This window comes from Nicotiana sylvestris, chromosome 11 (assembly GCF_000393655.2).
Source record: "Nicotiana sylvestris chromosome 11, ASM39365v2, whole genome shotgun sequence".
NCBI lineage: Eukaryota > Viridiplantae > Streptophyta > Magnoliopsida > Solanales > Solanaceae > Nicotiana > Nicotiana sylvestris.
The window spans coordinates 75,557,435-75,574,897 of record NC_091067.1 but is presented as its reverse complement, the minus strand read 5'-3'; the positions used below and the strand labels follow the sequence as shown (position 1 = coordinate 75,574,897).

At 35.5% G+C, this 17,463-nt stretch overlaps 2 protein-coding genes across 11 annotated transcripts; both read left to right on the top strand.

Annotated features, from left to right (window-relative positions):
* The first annotated feature begins 2,412 nt into the window (after window positions 1-2,412).
* LOC104224570 (uncharacterized) lies at window positions 2,413-13,170 on the top strand. Of its 10 annotated transcripts, XM_009776246.2 has the most exons (11): window positions 2,415-2,660; window positions 3,115-3,256; window positions 5,113-5,638; window positions 5,940-6,084; window positions 6,575-6,685; window positions 6,782-7,460; window positions 8,284-8,496; window positions 9,695-9,764; window positions 10,756-10,940; window positions 11,290-11,356; window positions 12,701-13,170. In XM_009776246.2, the coding sequence occupies exons 2-11, from the start codon at window positions 3,125-3,127 to the stop codon at window positions 12,847-12,849; spliced, it is 2,277 nt and encodes a 758-aa protein (XP_009774548.1). In that variant the 5' UTR covers window positions 2,415-2,660; window positions 3,115-3,124; the 3' UTR covers window positions 12,850-13,170. The 10 variants fall into 10 exon arrangements, 5 of the variants coding, with proteins under 5 accessions (XP_070018458.1, XP_070018459.1, XP_009774549.1 ...); XR_011403499.1 differs by lacking the exons at window positions 10,756-10,940; window positions 12,701-13,170 and adding an exon at window positions 8,706-8,760 and having other exon boundaries at window positions 2,413-2,660; window positions 9,665-9,764; window positions 11,290-11,358; XR_710378.2 differs by lacking the exons at window positions 11,290-11,356; window positions 12,701-13,170 and adding an exon at window positions 8,706-8,760 and having other exon boundaries at window positions 2,413-2,660; window positions 9,665-9,764; window positions 10,748-10,890.
* Window positions 13,171-14,339: 1,169 nt separating this feature from the next.
* LOC104224572 (photosystem II 10 kDa polypeptide, chloroplastic) lies at window positions 14,340-17,208 on the top strand. The gene is made up of 5 exons (XM_009776249.2): window positions 14,340-14,675; window positions 15,921-15,979; window positions 16,280-16,335; window positions 16,421-16,473; window positions 16,960-17,208. The coding sequence occupies exons 1-5, from the start codon at window positions 14,519-14,521 to the stop codon at window positions 17,052-17,054; spliced, it is 420 nt and encodes a 139-aa protein (XP_009774551.1). The 5' UTR covers window positions 14,340-14,518; the 3' UTR covers window positions 17,055-17,208.
* The last annotated feature ends 255 nt before the right edge of the window (window positions 17,209-17,463 follow it).

Here is a 17,463-nt window from a genome sequence, read left to right as displayed (position 1 = left end):
ACTAGTTTTTGAACTGCTTCCATACGACACCTTGATATGCTTTACGTGATTTCTTACCATTCAGACTTTAGTTATGATTATTACTCACTGAGTTGGAGTACTCACTTTACTCCCTACACCTTGTGTGCAGATTCAGGTATTTATACACCCGGTAGCGGGTTTTGGCTGATCGGAGGCAGAGTCATCGGAGGTTAGCAAGGTAGCTGCCGGCGTTCGCAGCACTGCTTCTCTCTCTCTTCATTCATTAGTCTGTATTTGTACACTCAGACTTTCAAATGTATTTATGCCCTAGTAGATGCTCGTGACTTGTGACACCCCGGTTAGGGATGTGTTGGGTTGTATTTTCGCACTTTATTGGCATAATTCGCTACTTAGTATTGCTATATCATGTTTCAAACTACTGTTATGTTATTTAACTGTTTTAAAAAGTGAATTGGGTTTAATTGGCTGACCTTGTCTTCACGAGAGACGTCATCACGATCGGGTCCGGGTTTGGGTCGTGACAACATTAAATTTTATGTTTTATTATTCCTCAATCAACTTTGAATTTTGGTGAATTATATTTGGGGGAAATTTCACATTAGAACAACTGAGCTCCATACTTTTCAATTTTATAGCTCATATTTCAATTTACAACCAACTAGCCCAAAAATAATAGGCTAAGATTCAACATCCAACTCAAATAGGTTCTCAAATTACTATTTAATTTTTAAAAAAGATTCCTCAAGCTTTTAAATTAATTTTCAAATCAGTAACTGTGACTCAAATATTAATTCAACAAACCAAATTCATTTGGGTGGTGAAAATTAGATTTTTAACAACTTTAAATATGTGGGTTTAAATTTCGAATTTGATTTTGTGATAAATTTGGAGTGAGTGTTATTTAGACTTGTTAGAAATAGTATAAGAAGGTTGTATATAAAATTTGAAGTCATTTAATGGAGATTTAGACTGGTTTTGAACGAGAATTACAATTGAAAATCGTGAAAGAAGTTCGTCTACAGACGTTTGTATAAAGGTGTATAAAAGTGTATAAGGTGTGTTTCTACACTCATATGCACTATTATACAAGATTATACATAATTATACAAAAAACTGACTTCGTTTTCTTCCTTGCGTCTTTTCTGAAATTTAACTCAAATCTTGCTCAAATTACTTCAAATTTAAATTTTGAACTTCTTTTGATATTTTCAATCAATTGGAACAATACCCAATCCAAACAACTAACAAATTCAAAAAAACCAATTTTCAAAAGCAAAGCTTTGAATGGTCTTCAATGGTGGACTTCTACTCTTCAATTTTCTTACATTGCAAGCAGGTGACACAAGAGGAGAAACAGAAAATACACGGCACTTGAAGCATATGTAGAAGATGTGAGAAGAAGCGAGAGTGAAAGCAATAGTTGTGAGAATAAAGAATTAACTTCATAGCTTTTAGAAACAATGGTTGTAAGAACACAAATATTGAATTTGCAAGTGCTTTCAAAATATGTACAATGTGGGATAGATGGGGTAAAACTTAAAAAACATGGGCCATTTTTTGTTATGGTGTGAAGTCATATGTATTTTCTTGTAATTCTTTCTTATTTTTTATGAATTTTATATAATCTTAATGGATAATATGTGTATTAGTTAAAAAAAATATATTTAAAGGACGCTAACTCTTTTTTTTTTCTTCTTTTTTGGTATACTAGAAAACATAATTTATTGATATGTTTCATAAGTTACATAGCCTAAACAAGCTAAGAGAACAAACTCAATTTCTTTATTTGCATCTTCCCAAATTTTCTTCATGTTTATGGCCTTGGTTTGCTAAAAAAATTGTACATTAACTTACCTCCTTCCAGATGTATATAATATTTGTCCATTCTAGAAGTGATTCATAACCTTTAGAGGGGGATAGAATTATTTTTTTTTAATTTCGAAAATTTATGTAGTTTTATAATATTTTAATTTACACCTTGACTATATTTGTTTATATATTAATATAATTTTTATATTTATGTGGTTTGGGAACTATCTAATAGCCTGTTTGGCCAAGTTTTTTTGGGCCAAAAGTACTTTTGGCAAAAAATTGAGGTGTTTCGCCAAGCTTTTAGAAGGAAAAAAAGTGTTTTTGACAAAAATTAGAAGCAATTTTTGAGAATTAAAAAAATGTAGTTTCTCTCCAAAAACACTTTTGAGAAAAATATACTTAGAAATAATTTTTAAAACGTGGCTAAACACTAATTACTACTCAAAAGTACTTTTTAAATTAATTAATCTAATGCAAATTCTTCTTACCAAATTTTTTTTTTAAGCACTTTTGAAAAAACACATTGTCAAAATAATCAAATTTTAGAAGATTGGCCAAACCGGCTATAAGTTACTCAGCGCATCCAAAGGGTTTCCGTGCGAATTTTTCAATTATTTTTTTGATAAGCAACATTATTGAAACTGAAATTTCCTCCTCCGTTTAAAGACACGGATTCCGAGGAGTCAATCAGGTTTCTTGTCTTCAAATAAGACACTCTAATGGCTCCTTAGACCTCTCTAGAGAGAGAAATATCGCAGAAAGAAAAGCAACTGGGTTTTTTTATTGAAGACGCAGCCCCTGAGACATGCATGCTACGTTTTAGACCTAATTTCTAAAGTGAGATTGCAAATTTACTTCCATTTAAGGTACATGTTTAAGCCATTTATCAATTTTTAAGCTACGTGCGTTCTATACATTTTGTGTTGATTTGTTGGATTAGTTGCATTTATGCAGAAATTGAGCTAAAAAAAATGGTCTGATTAACAACACAGTGTCTCCTAGTAGTAAGTACCAAACAAGCTGGTCTTGAAATGTTTGACTACTCTTTACCATTTTTCTGTGAAATTCAGCTCAGAGAGGACTTGAATAGAAGCATATTCATTTGTTGTTGCATGTGCAATATGCAATTGGATATGATCCCTCTATAGTATAGTAAATTCTTATTGAGAATGAAGAAATTTAGTCCTAATGTATTTCAGTGAAGAACCTTGGTTATAAAAATTACTACAGTATCATTCTTTTCTGCATTTTGTGTGGTGGCATAAAGCATCACATTTTGACTTTTGGTTCTTTATTTGTTTTCATCCCCCATCACAAAAGGATAAGGAAAATGGCATCAGCTTCTACAGAGGAAGTGGTGAATGCATTGCTGGAATACTTAGTTAGTCCTCGCTTGCCTTTGACATCTTCTGCCATTAAGGAACCTCCTTCTCTTTCTCAGCAGCACTCTGTTGCCAAACAGGTTAACAATACCTTCTCTCTTTACCTTCTATACTCATTGCCTGCCCTTCTTTTTGACCCTTGACATTTATTTGAAAAAAGAAGCATGACTGATTTCAATGTTCTTTTTTTTATTAACTCATTGTTCCTTTCGAAAATTCCTTTTAATTTAAGACTTTTGAGGATGTGTCCAGATGGGGCAGAGTGTTGTCCAGTTAAGAACTCTCATATCCAGAAGATGAAGTCTCATATCCAGAAAATGAAGGTAGCTGAGATGAGGATGTTGAGGTGGATCTGCAGGCACACTAGGATAGATTAGATTAGGAATGAAGATATTCGGGAGAAGGTGGGTGTGGCCTCTGTGGATGACAAGATGCGGGAACGAGACTCAGATGGTTCGGGCACGTGCGGAGGAGAAGCCTGAATGCTCCGGTGAGGAGGTGTGAGCTGTTGGCTTTAGTGGGTACGAGAAGAGGTAGAGGACAGCTTAAGAAGTATTGGGGAGAGGTGATCAGGCAGGACATGACACGATTGTAGATTTCCGAGGACATGACCCTTGATAGGAAGGTTGGGAGGTCGAGCATTAGGGTTGTAGGATAGAGTGGTAGTCGAGCTTCTCCTTCTCCATTCCGGGGTGAAGCGAGTTTGAGTAGGTTGGTCCTAGACGACTTGTGGTTAATGTAGAGTTCACACTAACCTTACTGTTTTCCATAGCTCTGGACCTTAGTTGCGGGTTATTGTTATTGCATGTCATCTATTTTATGGTTTTTAGGATGCTGTCATTATTTCTATGGTTATGTTGACGATACTGATGAATTGTCTTTTATTGTTTTATTTCCATCTTCCTGAGCTGAGGGTCTATTGGAAACAGCCTCTCTACCCTATCATGTAGAGGTATGGTTTGTGTACACACTACCCTCCCCAGACCCCACTTAGTGGGACTTTACTGGGTCATTGTTGTTGTTGTTGAGGATATGTCCAGAGGCGGATCCAGGATTTGGAGGTTGCGGGTGCCACAATGTTTTGAACAGTAGCATATAGGATTTTGCGTAAGCAGCATCAATATTTTCAGAAGAGAAGCAATAAATAAATTTATCATCAGTTATGTAGACAAGGAAGAGCCTTGACTCTTTCGTTTAGTTGAGTCTTAAGTTAGCAGTCTACGGTTCAATTCTACCTAATAAAATTTTTGGTTTAGTCGAATCTTAAGTTAGAAGAAGTCTACGGTACAATTCTACCTAATATTTTTTTTTAAAACAGTAGAGGCTCGCTTCAATATTTGTCAAAAAGGTTATCTAAGTCGTGGTTCAAACCTTTGACCAGTAGAAGTGAAATTAAGCTTCTAACCAACACGCTAGGAAGCAGCTTTTAACCAGCAGACTAGGAATCATCCTTTAGTAGGTTCGATTGAGTCTAAGTGCAGCATGCAAAAGGTTTTAAAAAAGTGTACAACATTGGAATCGAACCCACGCCCCTTGGGAGCTCAAACTGACTCTTCACCACTGGCCCTCGTGCTATTTCGTTACTCCGGGTGGCACAATAGTATTTAGCCTTTTTTTTGTGGATATATACATATATACACAAAATTTAACCGAGGCGTCCAGGTGGCGTGGTACCCCCATCCACCTATATAAATCTGCCCCTAGTGTTACCGTAGCAGTGTGTTCAAATAACGAGAATGGACTTACTTTTTGTTTCTCAGTTCTTATCTACCTGTTATAAATTTAGAAATTTTTTGATTAATACAATTTACCTTATCAAAAAAAAAAAAATTTAGAAAAGACCTTGGAATGGAGAAGATTAATTTTGTAAATTGTCCAATAAGATCTTCGGCTGGCTTCTGTATTCATTTCCTTCCTCCTTTTTTTCCTTCTTCAGTTGCATGCTGTTGTGTTACTTTACAACTACTACCAGAGGAAGCAAAATCCACAGGCACAAAATTTAGACTTCGAGTCATTTTGCAAGTTGGCTGTGACTCTAAAACCGGCTTTGGTGTCATACATGAAGTTCATGAATCAATCTGATCTAACTGGCTCCAAGGACATGGGCGATGATCTTTCTGTAGCTGAAAAAGCAATTCAAGATGCTTGCAACATATCTTGCGCTTTAGATGCCTCAAAAAATGTTCCGTCTATAAACAAATGGCTAATTGCCAAAGTTTCTGTCTTATTACTAGACTCTAAGAAAGAAACTTGTTGGCTGCTTTATAGTTCTGTCACAGATGGGGTCTGGTCTCTCCTCGAAAAAAATCTTGAGCTTCCCTCTGCTGAAATTGAAGGTATGGTGGAGGGAAAACATCTAAACAAAAAGAGGCGAACCAGTATGAGACCAGTGAAGGTAGAGCAAAAAGGTGATGACTCTGGCTTTCAGCAGTTTGCATTTTTGGCTGTCAAGGATGCAACAGGTATGTGAATATCAGAATTATATTTGTAATATATTTCTAGATTGGCAAAATAAATTTGTGCTTAGGCTGCTCTAGATCATAAGCTGATTTCCTAAGTTCTTAGAATACCTTTGCTAGCAACGAGTCTCTTAAATAGTGTTCTCTCATGCCTAGGCAGAGAAAGAACTGGTCGACAGAGCTTTGACCTAGGCAGTGCGATCTTTCTGTTCCTGTTTTATAAAAATGAACTGCTTGAGTTACAGGTTTGTTCTGATTTAGAGAGCATTGTGTCATGTATGAGACTTTGCTTGATATGGAGCAGGTATTTCTCGGTCTGACCTTGTGGTTTTGGAGAAGCATGTGGTATATTCACTAACTAAAGAAAAGACAGCATCTTGCTTTTACATCATGCAATGCAAATCAATCAATCAAGACATTCAAATTCCTGTCAAGGAGATTTTTGAGAGGTTGGTTCTTGTTTTTTTAACTGCTTTGGCTTAGAGAATAATTAGGCTTATTTTATCAAGGGTAGTTTAAGAGATGGGCTTTTTCTACAAGAACTCTTGTATCTCTAGTCTTAGAATAGCTCATGTGTTTGATGATACTGCTACTTTTTGTGAAGAAATGATGTGATGGTTTCTCAAGTTCATCAATATTTACTTTCTTTGACAGAATCACGTGAATAAGGAGAATGATTTGTTTGTATACTCTTGTCCTTGAAGAGCAACTTAAAGTAGGTTATGGCATTAACTATGCGGAGTTTGAAGATTATAATGTCGTCTTGTGTTGTTATGAGTCGAACATTGATAAACTCACAGTCAAAGAACAATCCTAAACATCCACTAGGTGAAGTCAAAAGGCATAATTGCTTAAATAATTTGTCAGTAGCATTAATTCATATATTCTGGTACCTTTTGCTGCTAGAAAAAGAAAAGTGATAATTGTTTATCTCTGTAGTTTACAGGGTCCATTGGTGAAAAAAAGTTCTGGTAGTTGGTCCACTACAGAAGCAGTTGAGTACTTTCATCTGCTTCCCTATGCCAATATCATGTCAGCCTTTCTTCTGAGGTACCTTCAATTTCAGTTGGGCTTTGTTTGTGGTGAGTTGTCAATAGATCTTGCTTTGATAGTCATTTACTGTCCTGCTTAATTGGGTTTTCGTAGCGTAGAGGAACCGGTAAAAAAGATAGAAGCAAAGATGCCTGATGAAAGTTCTGAAGCTTTAATTGGAACAAAGTCAGATCGTATAAACCTAGAAATTTCAGAGGCAAAACATGGTGATGGTCGCCATGAAAAAGTTAGTCATTCTGCAGTTGGTCAAGAAGCAACTGCTGTAGATGGCCACCAGAGGATAAGGAAAAGTGAAGAAGCTGGAAGAGATAGTTCAATCAAAAATACAGAAACTGATTTCAGTGATGATAAGCTATCTGATGTCAACTTGGAATGTCTAAATGATACAAGTAAAAAGGTATACCATGAAAATAGCAGAGACTATAAAGATTCAACTGCAAAAGAATTGTATGATACCATCAACTGTCCACGTACACGAGAAGATAAAACTGAGGAGCTGGTGAAGTCCACTAAAAGCTGTGAAATCAATGGTTTTAATGGAATGGAGTTAGCTGGTGCTCATCCTGAATCTTTGGAGGTGCAAATGAATGATGATTATCACTTTTCTAGGTCTCCTACTAGGCCTCAGAGGATGGACATTGATGCTTGTATTCCCTGCTCCAAAAATGGAAACAGTAAGGATCGTAAGCTTATTACAAAGGTTTACCATCACGAGAAAAAGACGACGAGGGTGAGTGGTGGAGAAACCATTGGAGGTGGTGTAATTTGCAAGGTAAGACATTTTCAGTTATTGTAGTAAATTTTTTGAATTTAGGATGCATTTGTCTTATTTGTTCTTACTAATCCTCCCTTTCTCTTTTCAAGAGCTAGCGATCAATATTTTAAATGAAGGGAATTTCGTCTAGAAATAGCACAATTTTTTAAATAGAACTCTTTTCATCTTTTCCTAAAGTTTTTATGGTTGTGCATTCTTTGCTGGTTCCAAAGCAGACATTAATTCCTTTCCCTGATAAATCTATGATACATTCAATTGCAGTTTTGGATGATATACATTCTTTATTTTAATATGTATCTTCCACAAGCCTTGTACAGGGGAGGCATCCACTAGTAACATGAGGACACCCAATATAGTAACATGAGGGAAAACACTAAGGCAACTTTGTGTTAAAGAGTTTCCTCATGTTACTATATTGAACTTTGTTGAATGATGCTTGAGATAGTGGTTGAAATGGTAGTTTGTAAAAGAGATACTACAAGAAGTTGACAAGGGAAAAATAATGTGGTTTTATGTCCTTATCCTAATGTGAGTACCTGGAAATAGTGAACTTTTCCTTTTAGGAAAAAGTAAGGCAAAAGAATTGGATGGACTATATTGGAGATCTAGGTTGAGGCAATGTGTGATGGAGGATATAGTTTTATTCTCCAGGAAGGACATACAGCTGCTGCTGCCTTTTATTAGGCGTTATTGTAACTCCTTAGGCATCAAATCATGTTGATGGAAGTCATTTTCTTTTTCCATGTTTTTTCCTGGAGATGAGAGAGTCCCCTTTATTCTTCATTTCATTGTCATATTTGATACCAAGCATTATTTGCAGGCAGAAAGAACTGATGAAGGGAAGTCTGCTAAAGAGTGTGGCATTTCCACTATCTCACCCAATCGGAATTGGATTTCAGTGGCACATACTGCACTTGTTCCTTATCAGCATGATACTATGGATATAGGCAATTTACAAACTGTTTTGGCTTCAAAAGAGAAGGCTTTAACACAAAGTGCCCTTAGAGTTCTTCTTCATAAACGAGAGAAACTGGTAATTTTATGTTTGGTATGACGTAGAGTATATGTGTCAAGAGCCTTTTCATTTGTTTATTTGCTATTAATACTGCTGTTATTCCTTGATCAATTTAAACTTGAAAATCAGTGTTTGGAAAGTTTGGAGATGTCCCTTTTGTTGTGTCAGGTCTTATAGACAACAGAGCTATGGGTTCCAAACTAAAATCCAATTGCTACTGTTTCCAGCTCCGATGCTCTAAATGGTTAGCAATATACTTATGGCTTTTCCTGATCTATGCTGGTGAGCTGATAATTCAATTAATATTGCTTATAGGACCACGTTTATTTTTTCCTTTTCCCTTCGATCTTCCTAAGTACTCCCTCTGTTCCAGTTTATGTGAACCTATTTTTTTTTTGTCCGTTCCAAAAAGAATGAACCCTTTCTAAATTTGGTAACAATTTAGCTTTAACTTACAACTCTACCCTTAATGAGAAGCTTTTATAACCACACAAATACTCTGGGCCCCATTTGGACTTGTTAGGACCACAAATTCCAAAAGTCTTCCTTTTTTCTTAAACTCCGTGCCCAGTCAAACAGGTTCACATAAATTGGAACGGAGGGAGTATATTTTAATCAATCTTAATCCATTGATTTTTCATTTGACTTCCGCTTAATCCAAAATGAGACACTAGGTTCACCCATTAGTTCCTCAAGTTGGACTTTTTTGTAAGACGAAGACTATGATGTATATTTTCTGAACTGACCACTTAAAATGTCAATGAATCAAGAATGTTCATCCTTCAAAGTATAGTCCGGTAATTTATTATGGTCCTTAGCTATGGACTTTTAATGGGCCAAAAGTCTTGTGGAGTTTTTTCTGAATCATTTTACTACTCCCTCCCCTCCGTTTCAATTTATGTGAACCTATTTGACTGGTCACGAAGTTTAAGAAAAAAAGGAATTTTTTTGAACTTGTGGTGTAAAATGAAGCACGGATATTTTGTGTGGGTATAAATCATTGCATAAAGGTAAATTATATCCAAATATGGAAAGGGGTCATTCTTTTTGGCACAAACTAAGAAGGAAATAGGTTCACATAAATTGAAACGGAGGGAGTATTATTTTTCTTATTTCCATTTTAAAAATTCTGTGGAATAACTTTTTTAATCTGATTAGTGGAGCTTACTCTTTATTTGGTTCTCAGTAATATCAAGTTGCATTCATTTCTTGGCAGTGTCATCAACAACATAAAATAGAAGATGAAATAGCATTATGTGATAAAAGTATTCAAAGAATCTTAGATGGTATGATTTCTATCTCAGGCTTTAGTAGCTTTTTTTTGTTTCAGTTTCTTTGTGCTAGTATTACTCTTTTTACATGGCTTGGTACTGTATGGATCAAAATTATTTTCTTCTGCTTGTTGTTTGTTTTTCCTCCTCTCTTGTTTGATCTTTTTTAAGAAATGAATGTCAAATGAACTAAGTTTCTATCCAAAATAGTTGCCTCTGTATCTCCTTTTAGACCCATTTTATTCCTAGCTGACATGGTGAGTGTGTAGTGGGCATGTCGTAATGAATTCAACCTTTAGGAGATTCATCATAGTTGGACTATTCTCATGCTGGTTGTCAAATCTACCCGCAACCATCCTTTATACATATGCTTGGGAAGGACGTCAAAACTAAAGCAATTACTCCATTTTTGACCTCAACTAATGTATGAATATAAAGCCTTGATGCATTATCATGTGGGAACTTATCAAATGCAAAAAATAAGTATTGCGGAGTTGGATAACTGAAGTACTGAACATGGAAGACTCATAGCATTGTATTTCTTCTCTCTTTGTTAAGCAATTAGATACAGTTACTTGTGCATAAAAGCTGCACTCAAAACAACTAGAAAAGCTATCAATATTATATCTCACATCGTAAGTGTATTACCAGTTTTATCATGTATGGACAAATGTTAGAGTTGGCAACGTTACTGTTATGCATGGAGTACAACAAAGACCCTAGGGTGCTCTGTCCTTAGTTAAGAGGGGACTAAAATGGTTTCCTTTTTCTTGCTTTCTTTTTTGCTCTCTCTGTGCTGGAGGGTGGGTGGGAGTGAAGGGGTACGGTGTGGTTGAGAACTGTGATTAAATCAGGCTTTGGTGGCCAAGTTTCCTTGTGGAGGTTTTGATTCCTCATCATGATTTCGTAGTTTCTTGGAGTTGTGAACTACTCAGAACTGCTGTGCCATGAACTTGATCTAAATTACTGAAGGTCAATGTGCTCATGTTATTTTAAAGCCTTGTAGGTGGCAAAGATAATTTGGCTTTAAAACTAGAAACGCTACTGGGCTTCTGTGATGAAATGTGCTTGAAGGATAGAGCTGCTATCCAAGAAGAAGGCCATCAACCTGACGAAGAGCTTGGCTTGGTTCAACCTATGAGTGGAAGGAAATTGCCCAAAGCTGTATGCACTTCACAACGTGCATGTCAGGCATGTTTTGGCATCAGAACTTGCTTGGATTTTATCTCTCCTCTTTTTTCAGTGTTTGTTCCATGCTTTATTACTTGATCATTTCCATGTAGATTAATGATGTCTTGTGCTCTTGGTATGCTCAAGCATCATGTCCGATAATTTGTCCCTGCGCTCCTTAATGTGTTGGGTGATCCTTAAGAAATGCTTGTGGTTGACCATACAATACCATCAGCCTTGCCTGCACGGGACTATATGTCATCTCTTTTATGATTGTTCACATTTTTTCCATTTTCTGAATAGCATCTTATGAAGCATTTACTCTGTTGTAATTTTCCCCAACTAAATGTAACAATTTTTCTTTTGGCAGGACTTGCATCAAATATGTTGTGTGAATAACTGGATGTCTCCATCATATAATGTGTCAGCAACAGACGGTATGTCATTTTTCATATATGCGAATGTTTTTTTTAAACAGGTAGAATACATTGATGTGAATATTAGATGGCTTCTCGTGTATTACTGCTACTACAGCAGCTACTACAGTGTGCTTGTGCATTTTTTTTAATTTCTAATAAAGATGGTGTAACAGCTACTCGAAAGGCGGTTCGCTGGAAAACTTGTTTTACGGAAATTCCACAACGGAATGGGAGGGTAAATTTAGGGGCCATATAAGGGGGAGTTCAGGATTTAACTGTTGAGGCACCTTTTGGGTTAAAGCCCAAGTGGAAAAAACCATGAGGCGCAAAAGCCTTGAGGTGGCCCAGAGCTACCAGGCCAAAGCGGACTATACCTTGGCAGTTGGGCCTGGGCCGTGATAGATAGTTGAGAACATCTGGTTGCTGATTATAAAGATCAAATGTTCTTGAAACAAAGAGATGGAAGTAAATCTTCCTTTAAGACGACAAGAAAGATATGGAACTTAATTTTCCTTTTGGCCTGTTGGAACCCTGATGCTGTCTTTTCTTGTCACCCCTAAACGACAAGATCATATCATTTCTATTTGCACAAGCAGTTACAAATGAGTTTATTCTGTCCAATGAACTTGGAGTACATCAGTGTATGCTTCTCTCACTTTATTCGTCTCCCAGGCATACATGTGCTTGTACTGGTGAATGTCTCTGTGTACTTGCTCTCAAACTTTCTCACTGGCACTTCCCCTGCAACTTCTGGCACATCACTCAAACATACTCTTCTACTCCACTGGCCTTGTCTTGGGGTTTCTAGTAATCTACCGTACCTAATGAGGGTTTTGACAACATTAACCTCATCTTCAACCATATCATGTGATGATTCTTTCATGTACTGCCCTTACCTATCCAGACCTTGCTTCACAATACATAGTGATTTTGAAATAAGATGCGATTCCTTTTAGGCATCTTAGTACAATGTGCTTCGACTTTTTATTGTTTATTTCCCGTAAAAGAACATCATCTTTTAACATGAAACCCACTTTTGACATTTCCTTCCCCATTATAATTTTCATTTGTTTCTGTGGTGAAATTCCCAAGATTGTGTAACCCTCCAAGATTTTGTTCTGTCTTTCCATTAATGCTTCACTGCTGAACATAATGCATTTGGGAGGGGGGGTTTCATCTGTCGGACAAGCTAGTAATACCTATTTATTGTCTGAAACACAGTTTCCCTCTTATAAAAGGAAAACAGAAATTCCCTATATTGGCTGCTCACAATCGGATAGAATCTAATTTATGACATTTAATGGTACTAATTCCCTTTAAATTTCCAGATTCAACTAATCTTTTCAGTTCACTTTCTTATAGGTGGATTTCATGCTAGAGTTACTGTAAAGGGGGTTGACTTTCTATATTCTTGTGAGAGTGATCTGCATTCCAGCCCCTCTGAAGCACAAGAGTCAGCTGCATTTCAGATGATTACCAAATTACACTCTGTGGCAGATCACATGCATTAGATTGCATGATAGCAAAGAACATCAACACCAACATTTTCAAATTCTATTTCTAATGCTTCAGTTAGATACTGAAGGAATTAAATGCCAATTTGCTGCATTCAGTGGGTTTTGTCTGTAATCGAGTTCAAAGGCATGGCAATTCAACAACTAAATTCGGCTCTTTTCTAGGCAGCTTAGTTCTCTAGTTTCCAGGATAGTAAAATGTGGGATATAACCCATTGTTTAGCCTAATTTGACTAAGCTCATCTTAACTCAGCTAAACTTTAGAATGGATCGGGTCATGGCCAATCTAATGATTCAAATCATTTTGACCCATACAAATTTAGCCCAACCTCACATATTCTTAGTCAGCAGGTCCTATTGGTACGTGTCAATCAATAAATGTGACAAATGTCATGTCCATATATTCCATCTATATTCTGGCAAAGGGGATCCGTGGCTCAACTTAACTTGCATTCCTTATTAGATAATTCCTTTGTTTCAATTTAAATGACACACTTTCCTTATTAGTCCGTTCAAAAAAGAATGATACATTTCTATATTTGGAAATAATTTAACTTTAAACTTTTTATTTTATTCACTTTATGCTTAATGAGAAGCTTTTATAGTTACACAAATGTCATGGTCTTACAAATTTTTGCCCTTAAATTTTTAGGATCACATATTTTAAAAGTTATCTTTTTTTCCTTAAAATTTGTGTAAAGTTAAACTACCATTTAAATTGAAACGGGAGGAGTATTATGTTGTATGTTCAAGTCGAACATGGAGTCTAATAATCACACAATTTATGAGATCACAAATTTTTAAAGTCTTTCTTTAATTCATATCCCGTTATCTATGTCATATAAGTTAAATCGGAAGATACTAAATCTGTATTCAATCAAACTATGTCTGTATAAATCCAAACGAAAAAATAATTATAAATTATGTCACTTCAGTTCATATGGCTTAAACACCACTACACATACTAGTACCGGACCAGGAGTGTATTTAGTGCCCAAAATATGATATAAGTGAACCCATAGTATTTTTGTCAAACTAGGTTTCTTATGTATATATTTTCTATAATTGATTTAATATTATCTGCCGGCTCTTATACTACAAAATATTGAATGGTCTATTTGGCTGAATGTTAAATTATTTACCTAAAGGAACAATGATCGATTTACACTTAATATTTTCTTTTATTCCATCTTTAACGGTACACTCATATTCTAGAAATTCTAAATTCGTCTATATTGAGGACAAGGGGGAAAGTGAAAACAATCAGGCTGTCTTTTTCTTCCTAGCTAGCTCTAGTGGACAGAGTAAATGAAAGGGAAAAAAAAGAAGAATGAGGAAAACAAAAATGTAGGGAAGCAAGTGAATCTCTTGGGCCCTATGGGCATCGAAAGAAACCAATGAATGGTCTCCAACTGTAGAGCATTAGGATAAGGAGAATAGTAATTTGTAGAGGAGGTTTAAACAAGCAGATGGAGGAGCTTTGTAATATTGATAATGCTGGTAATATCATTATCTAGAAGCAATCCACAAAAGAGGTGCCACGTGTAAGGTTGTAAATCACAAATTGCAAGTCTTCACTAATATTATTATCAAGGGACCATGCAAGCCTAAAGGAGCACATTTACAAGTTAGAGCAGAAGAAGAAGAAGAAAAGAGAGCATAGGAAATGGCAAGCACAGTAATGAGCTCATTGAGCCTTAAACCTGCAACTTTCAGTGTGGAGAAGACAGCAGTGAAAGGACTGCCATCACTTGCTAGGTCTTCTTCTTCCTTCAGAGTTCAAGCTAGTGGTGTCAAGAAGCTTAAAACTGACAAGCCTTACGGTATGTTTCAACCTATTTTCTTTTATTCCGTGCCAAAAAAGTAACCTCTTTCCTTATCATTTTACGCCACAACTTCTATCTTTTCTTGAACTTTATGCTCACTCAAATGAGTTCACATGAAATTAAAACGAAGGAGTATATTTCTTCCTCCGATTCTTGCCACGTGCACTTTAACTTGGTTATATACATCGATAATATTATACTCCATCCGTTTCAATTTATGTGAACCTATTTCCTTTTTGGTCCGTGCCAAAAAGAATGACCCCTTTCCTTATTTGGAAACAATTTACTTTTATGCAATGATTTATAGCCGCACAAAATATATGTGCCTCATTTTACACCACAAATTCAAAAGTCTTTCTCTCTTTTCTTAAACTCCGTGTCCAATCAAATGGGTTCACATAAATTGAAACGGAGGGAGTAGCTTTTACATTATTGGTGCAATTTTATCTATTGTAATAGGTCATTATCATGTTTTACATCTTACTAATCGTCTTTGCTGTTAAAGTTACTTCTACTTAGATTTTGTAGATCTTTAGACAAATAGATCGTCGGAGTCATTGTTTACTTTTTCTAGGCGGATATATAGATTATATACTGATTATGCATAAAATTTGCCAATTAATTTTAGTTTAAGCGGTTGGATATGTGGCTATTTAGATTAATTCTTCTAGATCTTTTAAGTGACGTAAAAGTACAAAAATTATGTATTAATATATATTCGTCAATCTCTTAAAAAGGTCCAAATTTACCCAGATATTATACGAAATATCTTAATCTTATTATTTGTTGTACTCTATAGCTATTCATATTTTTACCGTTAGCAAATTGTCTGGTACTTGACCTTGACTTTAATAGAGCTTTAGTGTTAACCGGAAGAATTCCGCATATCAAAATACTTTTGTAAAAGCTCCAAATTTAACCAGCGACTTTTATTATGGTTTAAAATTACCCTCCAGTATACAGCACCATAAGGGTCTAGGGCGTGATTTGCTAACGATGAACGTATGAATCACAAAGTATAATGGAAAATGAAATTAATTAAGATATTTTGTATAGAGTAGGCGTGTTTTTAATCCTTTTCCGTCAGCTCTTTAATGAACCCCAGTTTTGCCAGATTTCATTTTCACTTTCTAAATCGTGTTTTGGGTTTGTATATGTTGTAGATATATTCTCCCATATGTTACGTTGTTTCTTCCTTCTATCTGCTGATTATAAAGTGCTACCATTTGGTTTTGTCATTAGGAATTAATGGAAGCATGAGCTTGAGAGACGGCGTTGATGCCTCAGGCAGGAAGCCCAAGGTTTGTTTCTACAATTTTTGATTTCAAGTATTATATTGTTAATTATGAGGGCAAAAAATTTCTATTCTTTGATATCATATTTTCAAATATAAGTATGTAAATTTTTATCATGAAATTTTAAAATCTATGGCTAGATCTACACCAAAAGTTGAATGCGTTGATTATTGTAGTCTGATCGTGAAGATAACTATATCATAGCCTACGTAAACGAAATTCATAGACCCAAAAAATAGTCAAATTATTTTGTGCTGTGACACTTGTAAATTGTAATATATAAGCAAAACCGTTGGTTATGTTCAGGGAAAGGGTGTTTACCAATTCGTTGACAAATATGGAGCAAATGTTGATGGATACAGGTTAGTGAAAAATTAACTTCTTTGCTTAACGTAATTCCCACTAATAAAAAAATTAATCTAATTACTTTGTCTTATCCAAATGCAGCCCCATCTACAACACAGATGATTGGTCTCCAAGCGGTGATGTCTATGTTGGTGGTATGACACTTTTGAAATTGGTTGATGATGATTACTTCTACAAAATAGCCAAGAGAAGAATACTATAATTTAGGGTGGATTCCAAGAAATTTAATATGAAACCCTTGCTTTTAGCTCAAAATATAGAGTACATACAATAAGATCATATTCATTTTGAAGTCACGGAATCTAGATCCAGAGACGGATTCAGGATTTCAAGTTTATGAGTTCATGATCCTAAATTATTTTAAGTTACTGGGTTCTAAATTAATAATTTTTATATATATTCAATGAACTTTTTAAGACAAATATAAGGTTCAAACCAAAGCTACTGGGTTCGGCCGAACCCATTAGGAACACTCTAGCTCCGCCCCTGTCTAGATCTTGATTCGCGTAGCCTTTCAGTTGTGCTTTTTCAGCCTCCATTTAATCCCTAACAATTTAATACAGAATGAGTTTCTATATTTGTTTCTTTCTTCTAAGCTTGAACGATGGTAAAAATTGCAGGTACCACTGGCTTAGCCATATGGGCAGTCACCTTGGTTGGCATTCTAGCTGGAGGTGCTCTCCTTGTTTTCAACACAAGTGCTTTGGCACAGTAGATCGTTATCCTTGTACTCCTATTTAAGTTGTATTCCAGCTCGCACCATGTCTTTTCAAGAATACTTTGCACTACAAAATATTTCCTGCCATCTTGATTAATCTTGTAATCGCTGTGATTTTACTGTGGATATATTAAACATAATGTTTATCTAAGGTCTTGTAATCTTAACCTTATAAGTTTAATCACCTAATCAGATTGACTACCTTCCATGAACTAATGACTAGCCTGCCAGTACATAACATAATAATAATACCAATGCAACAGCCATTTTCAAAAAATAATACCAATGCAACAGTAAGATGTTACATCCAATGCAGATGTAAAGAAATTCCACGATGCTAGCAAAAATCTTCATTAGCCTAGCACATTGTTAAATGTTCAAATATTGTTTTCTTTCAAGTCCAACA

What these genes read in the sequence shown, in the direction of transcription:
- LOC104224570 (XM_009776246.2), top strand. Translation starts at nt 3,125, where the DNA reads ATGGCATCAGCTTCTACAGAGGAAGTGGTGAATGCATTGCTGGAATAC. An exon ending in GGCTGTCAAGGATGCAACAG is followed by an intron (nt 5,639 to 5,939) that starts GTATGTGAATAT and finishes GATATGGAGCAG; the next exon opens with GTATTTCTCGGTCTGACCTT. An exon ending in GTCAAGGAGATTTTTGAGAG is followed by an intron (nt 6,085 to 6,574) that starts GTTGGTTCTTGT and finishes TTATCTCTGTAG; the next exon opens with TTTACAGGGTCCATTGGTGA.
- LOC104224572 (XM_009776249.2), top strand. Translation starts at nt 14,519, where the DNA reads ATGGCAAGCACAGTAATGAGCTCATTGAGCCTTAAACCTGCAACTTTC. An exon ending in CCTCAGGCAGGAAGCCCAAG is followed by an intron (nt 15,980 to 16,279) that starts GTTTGTTTCTAC and finishes GGTTATGTTCAG; the next exon opens with GGAAAGGGTGTTTACCAATT. An exon ending in GCAAATGTTGATGGATACAG is followed by an intron (nt 16,336 to 16,420) that starts GTTAGTGAAAAA and finishes ATCCAAATGCAG; the next exon opens with CCCCATCTACAACACAGATG.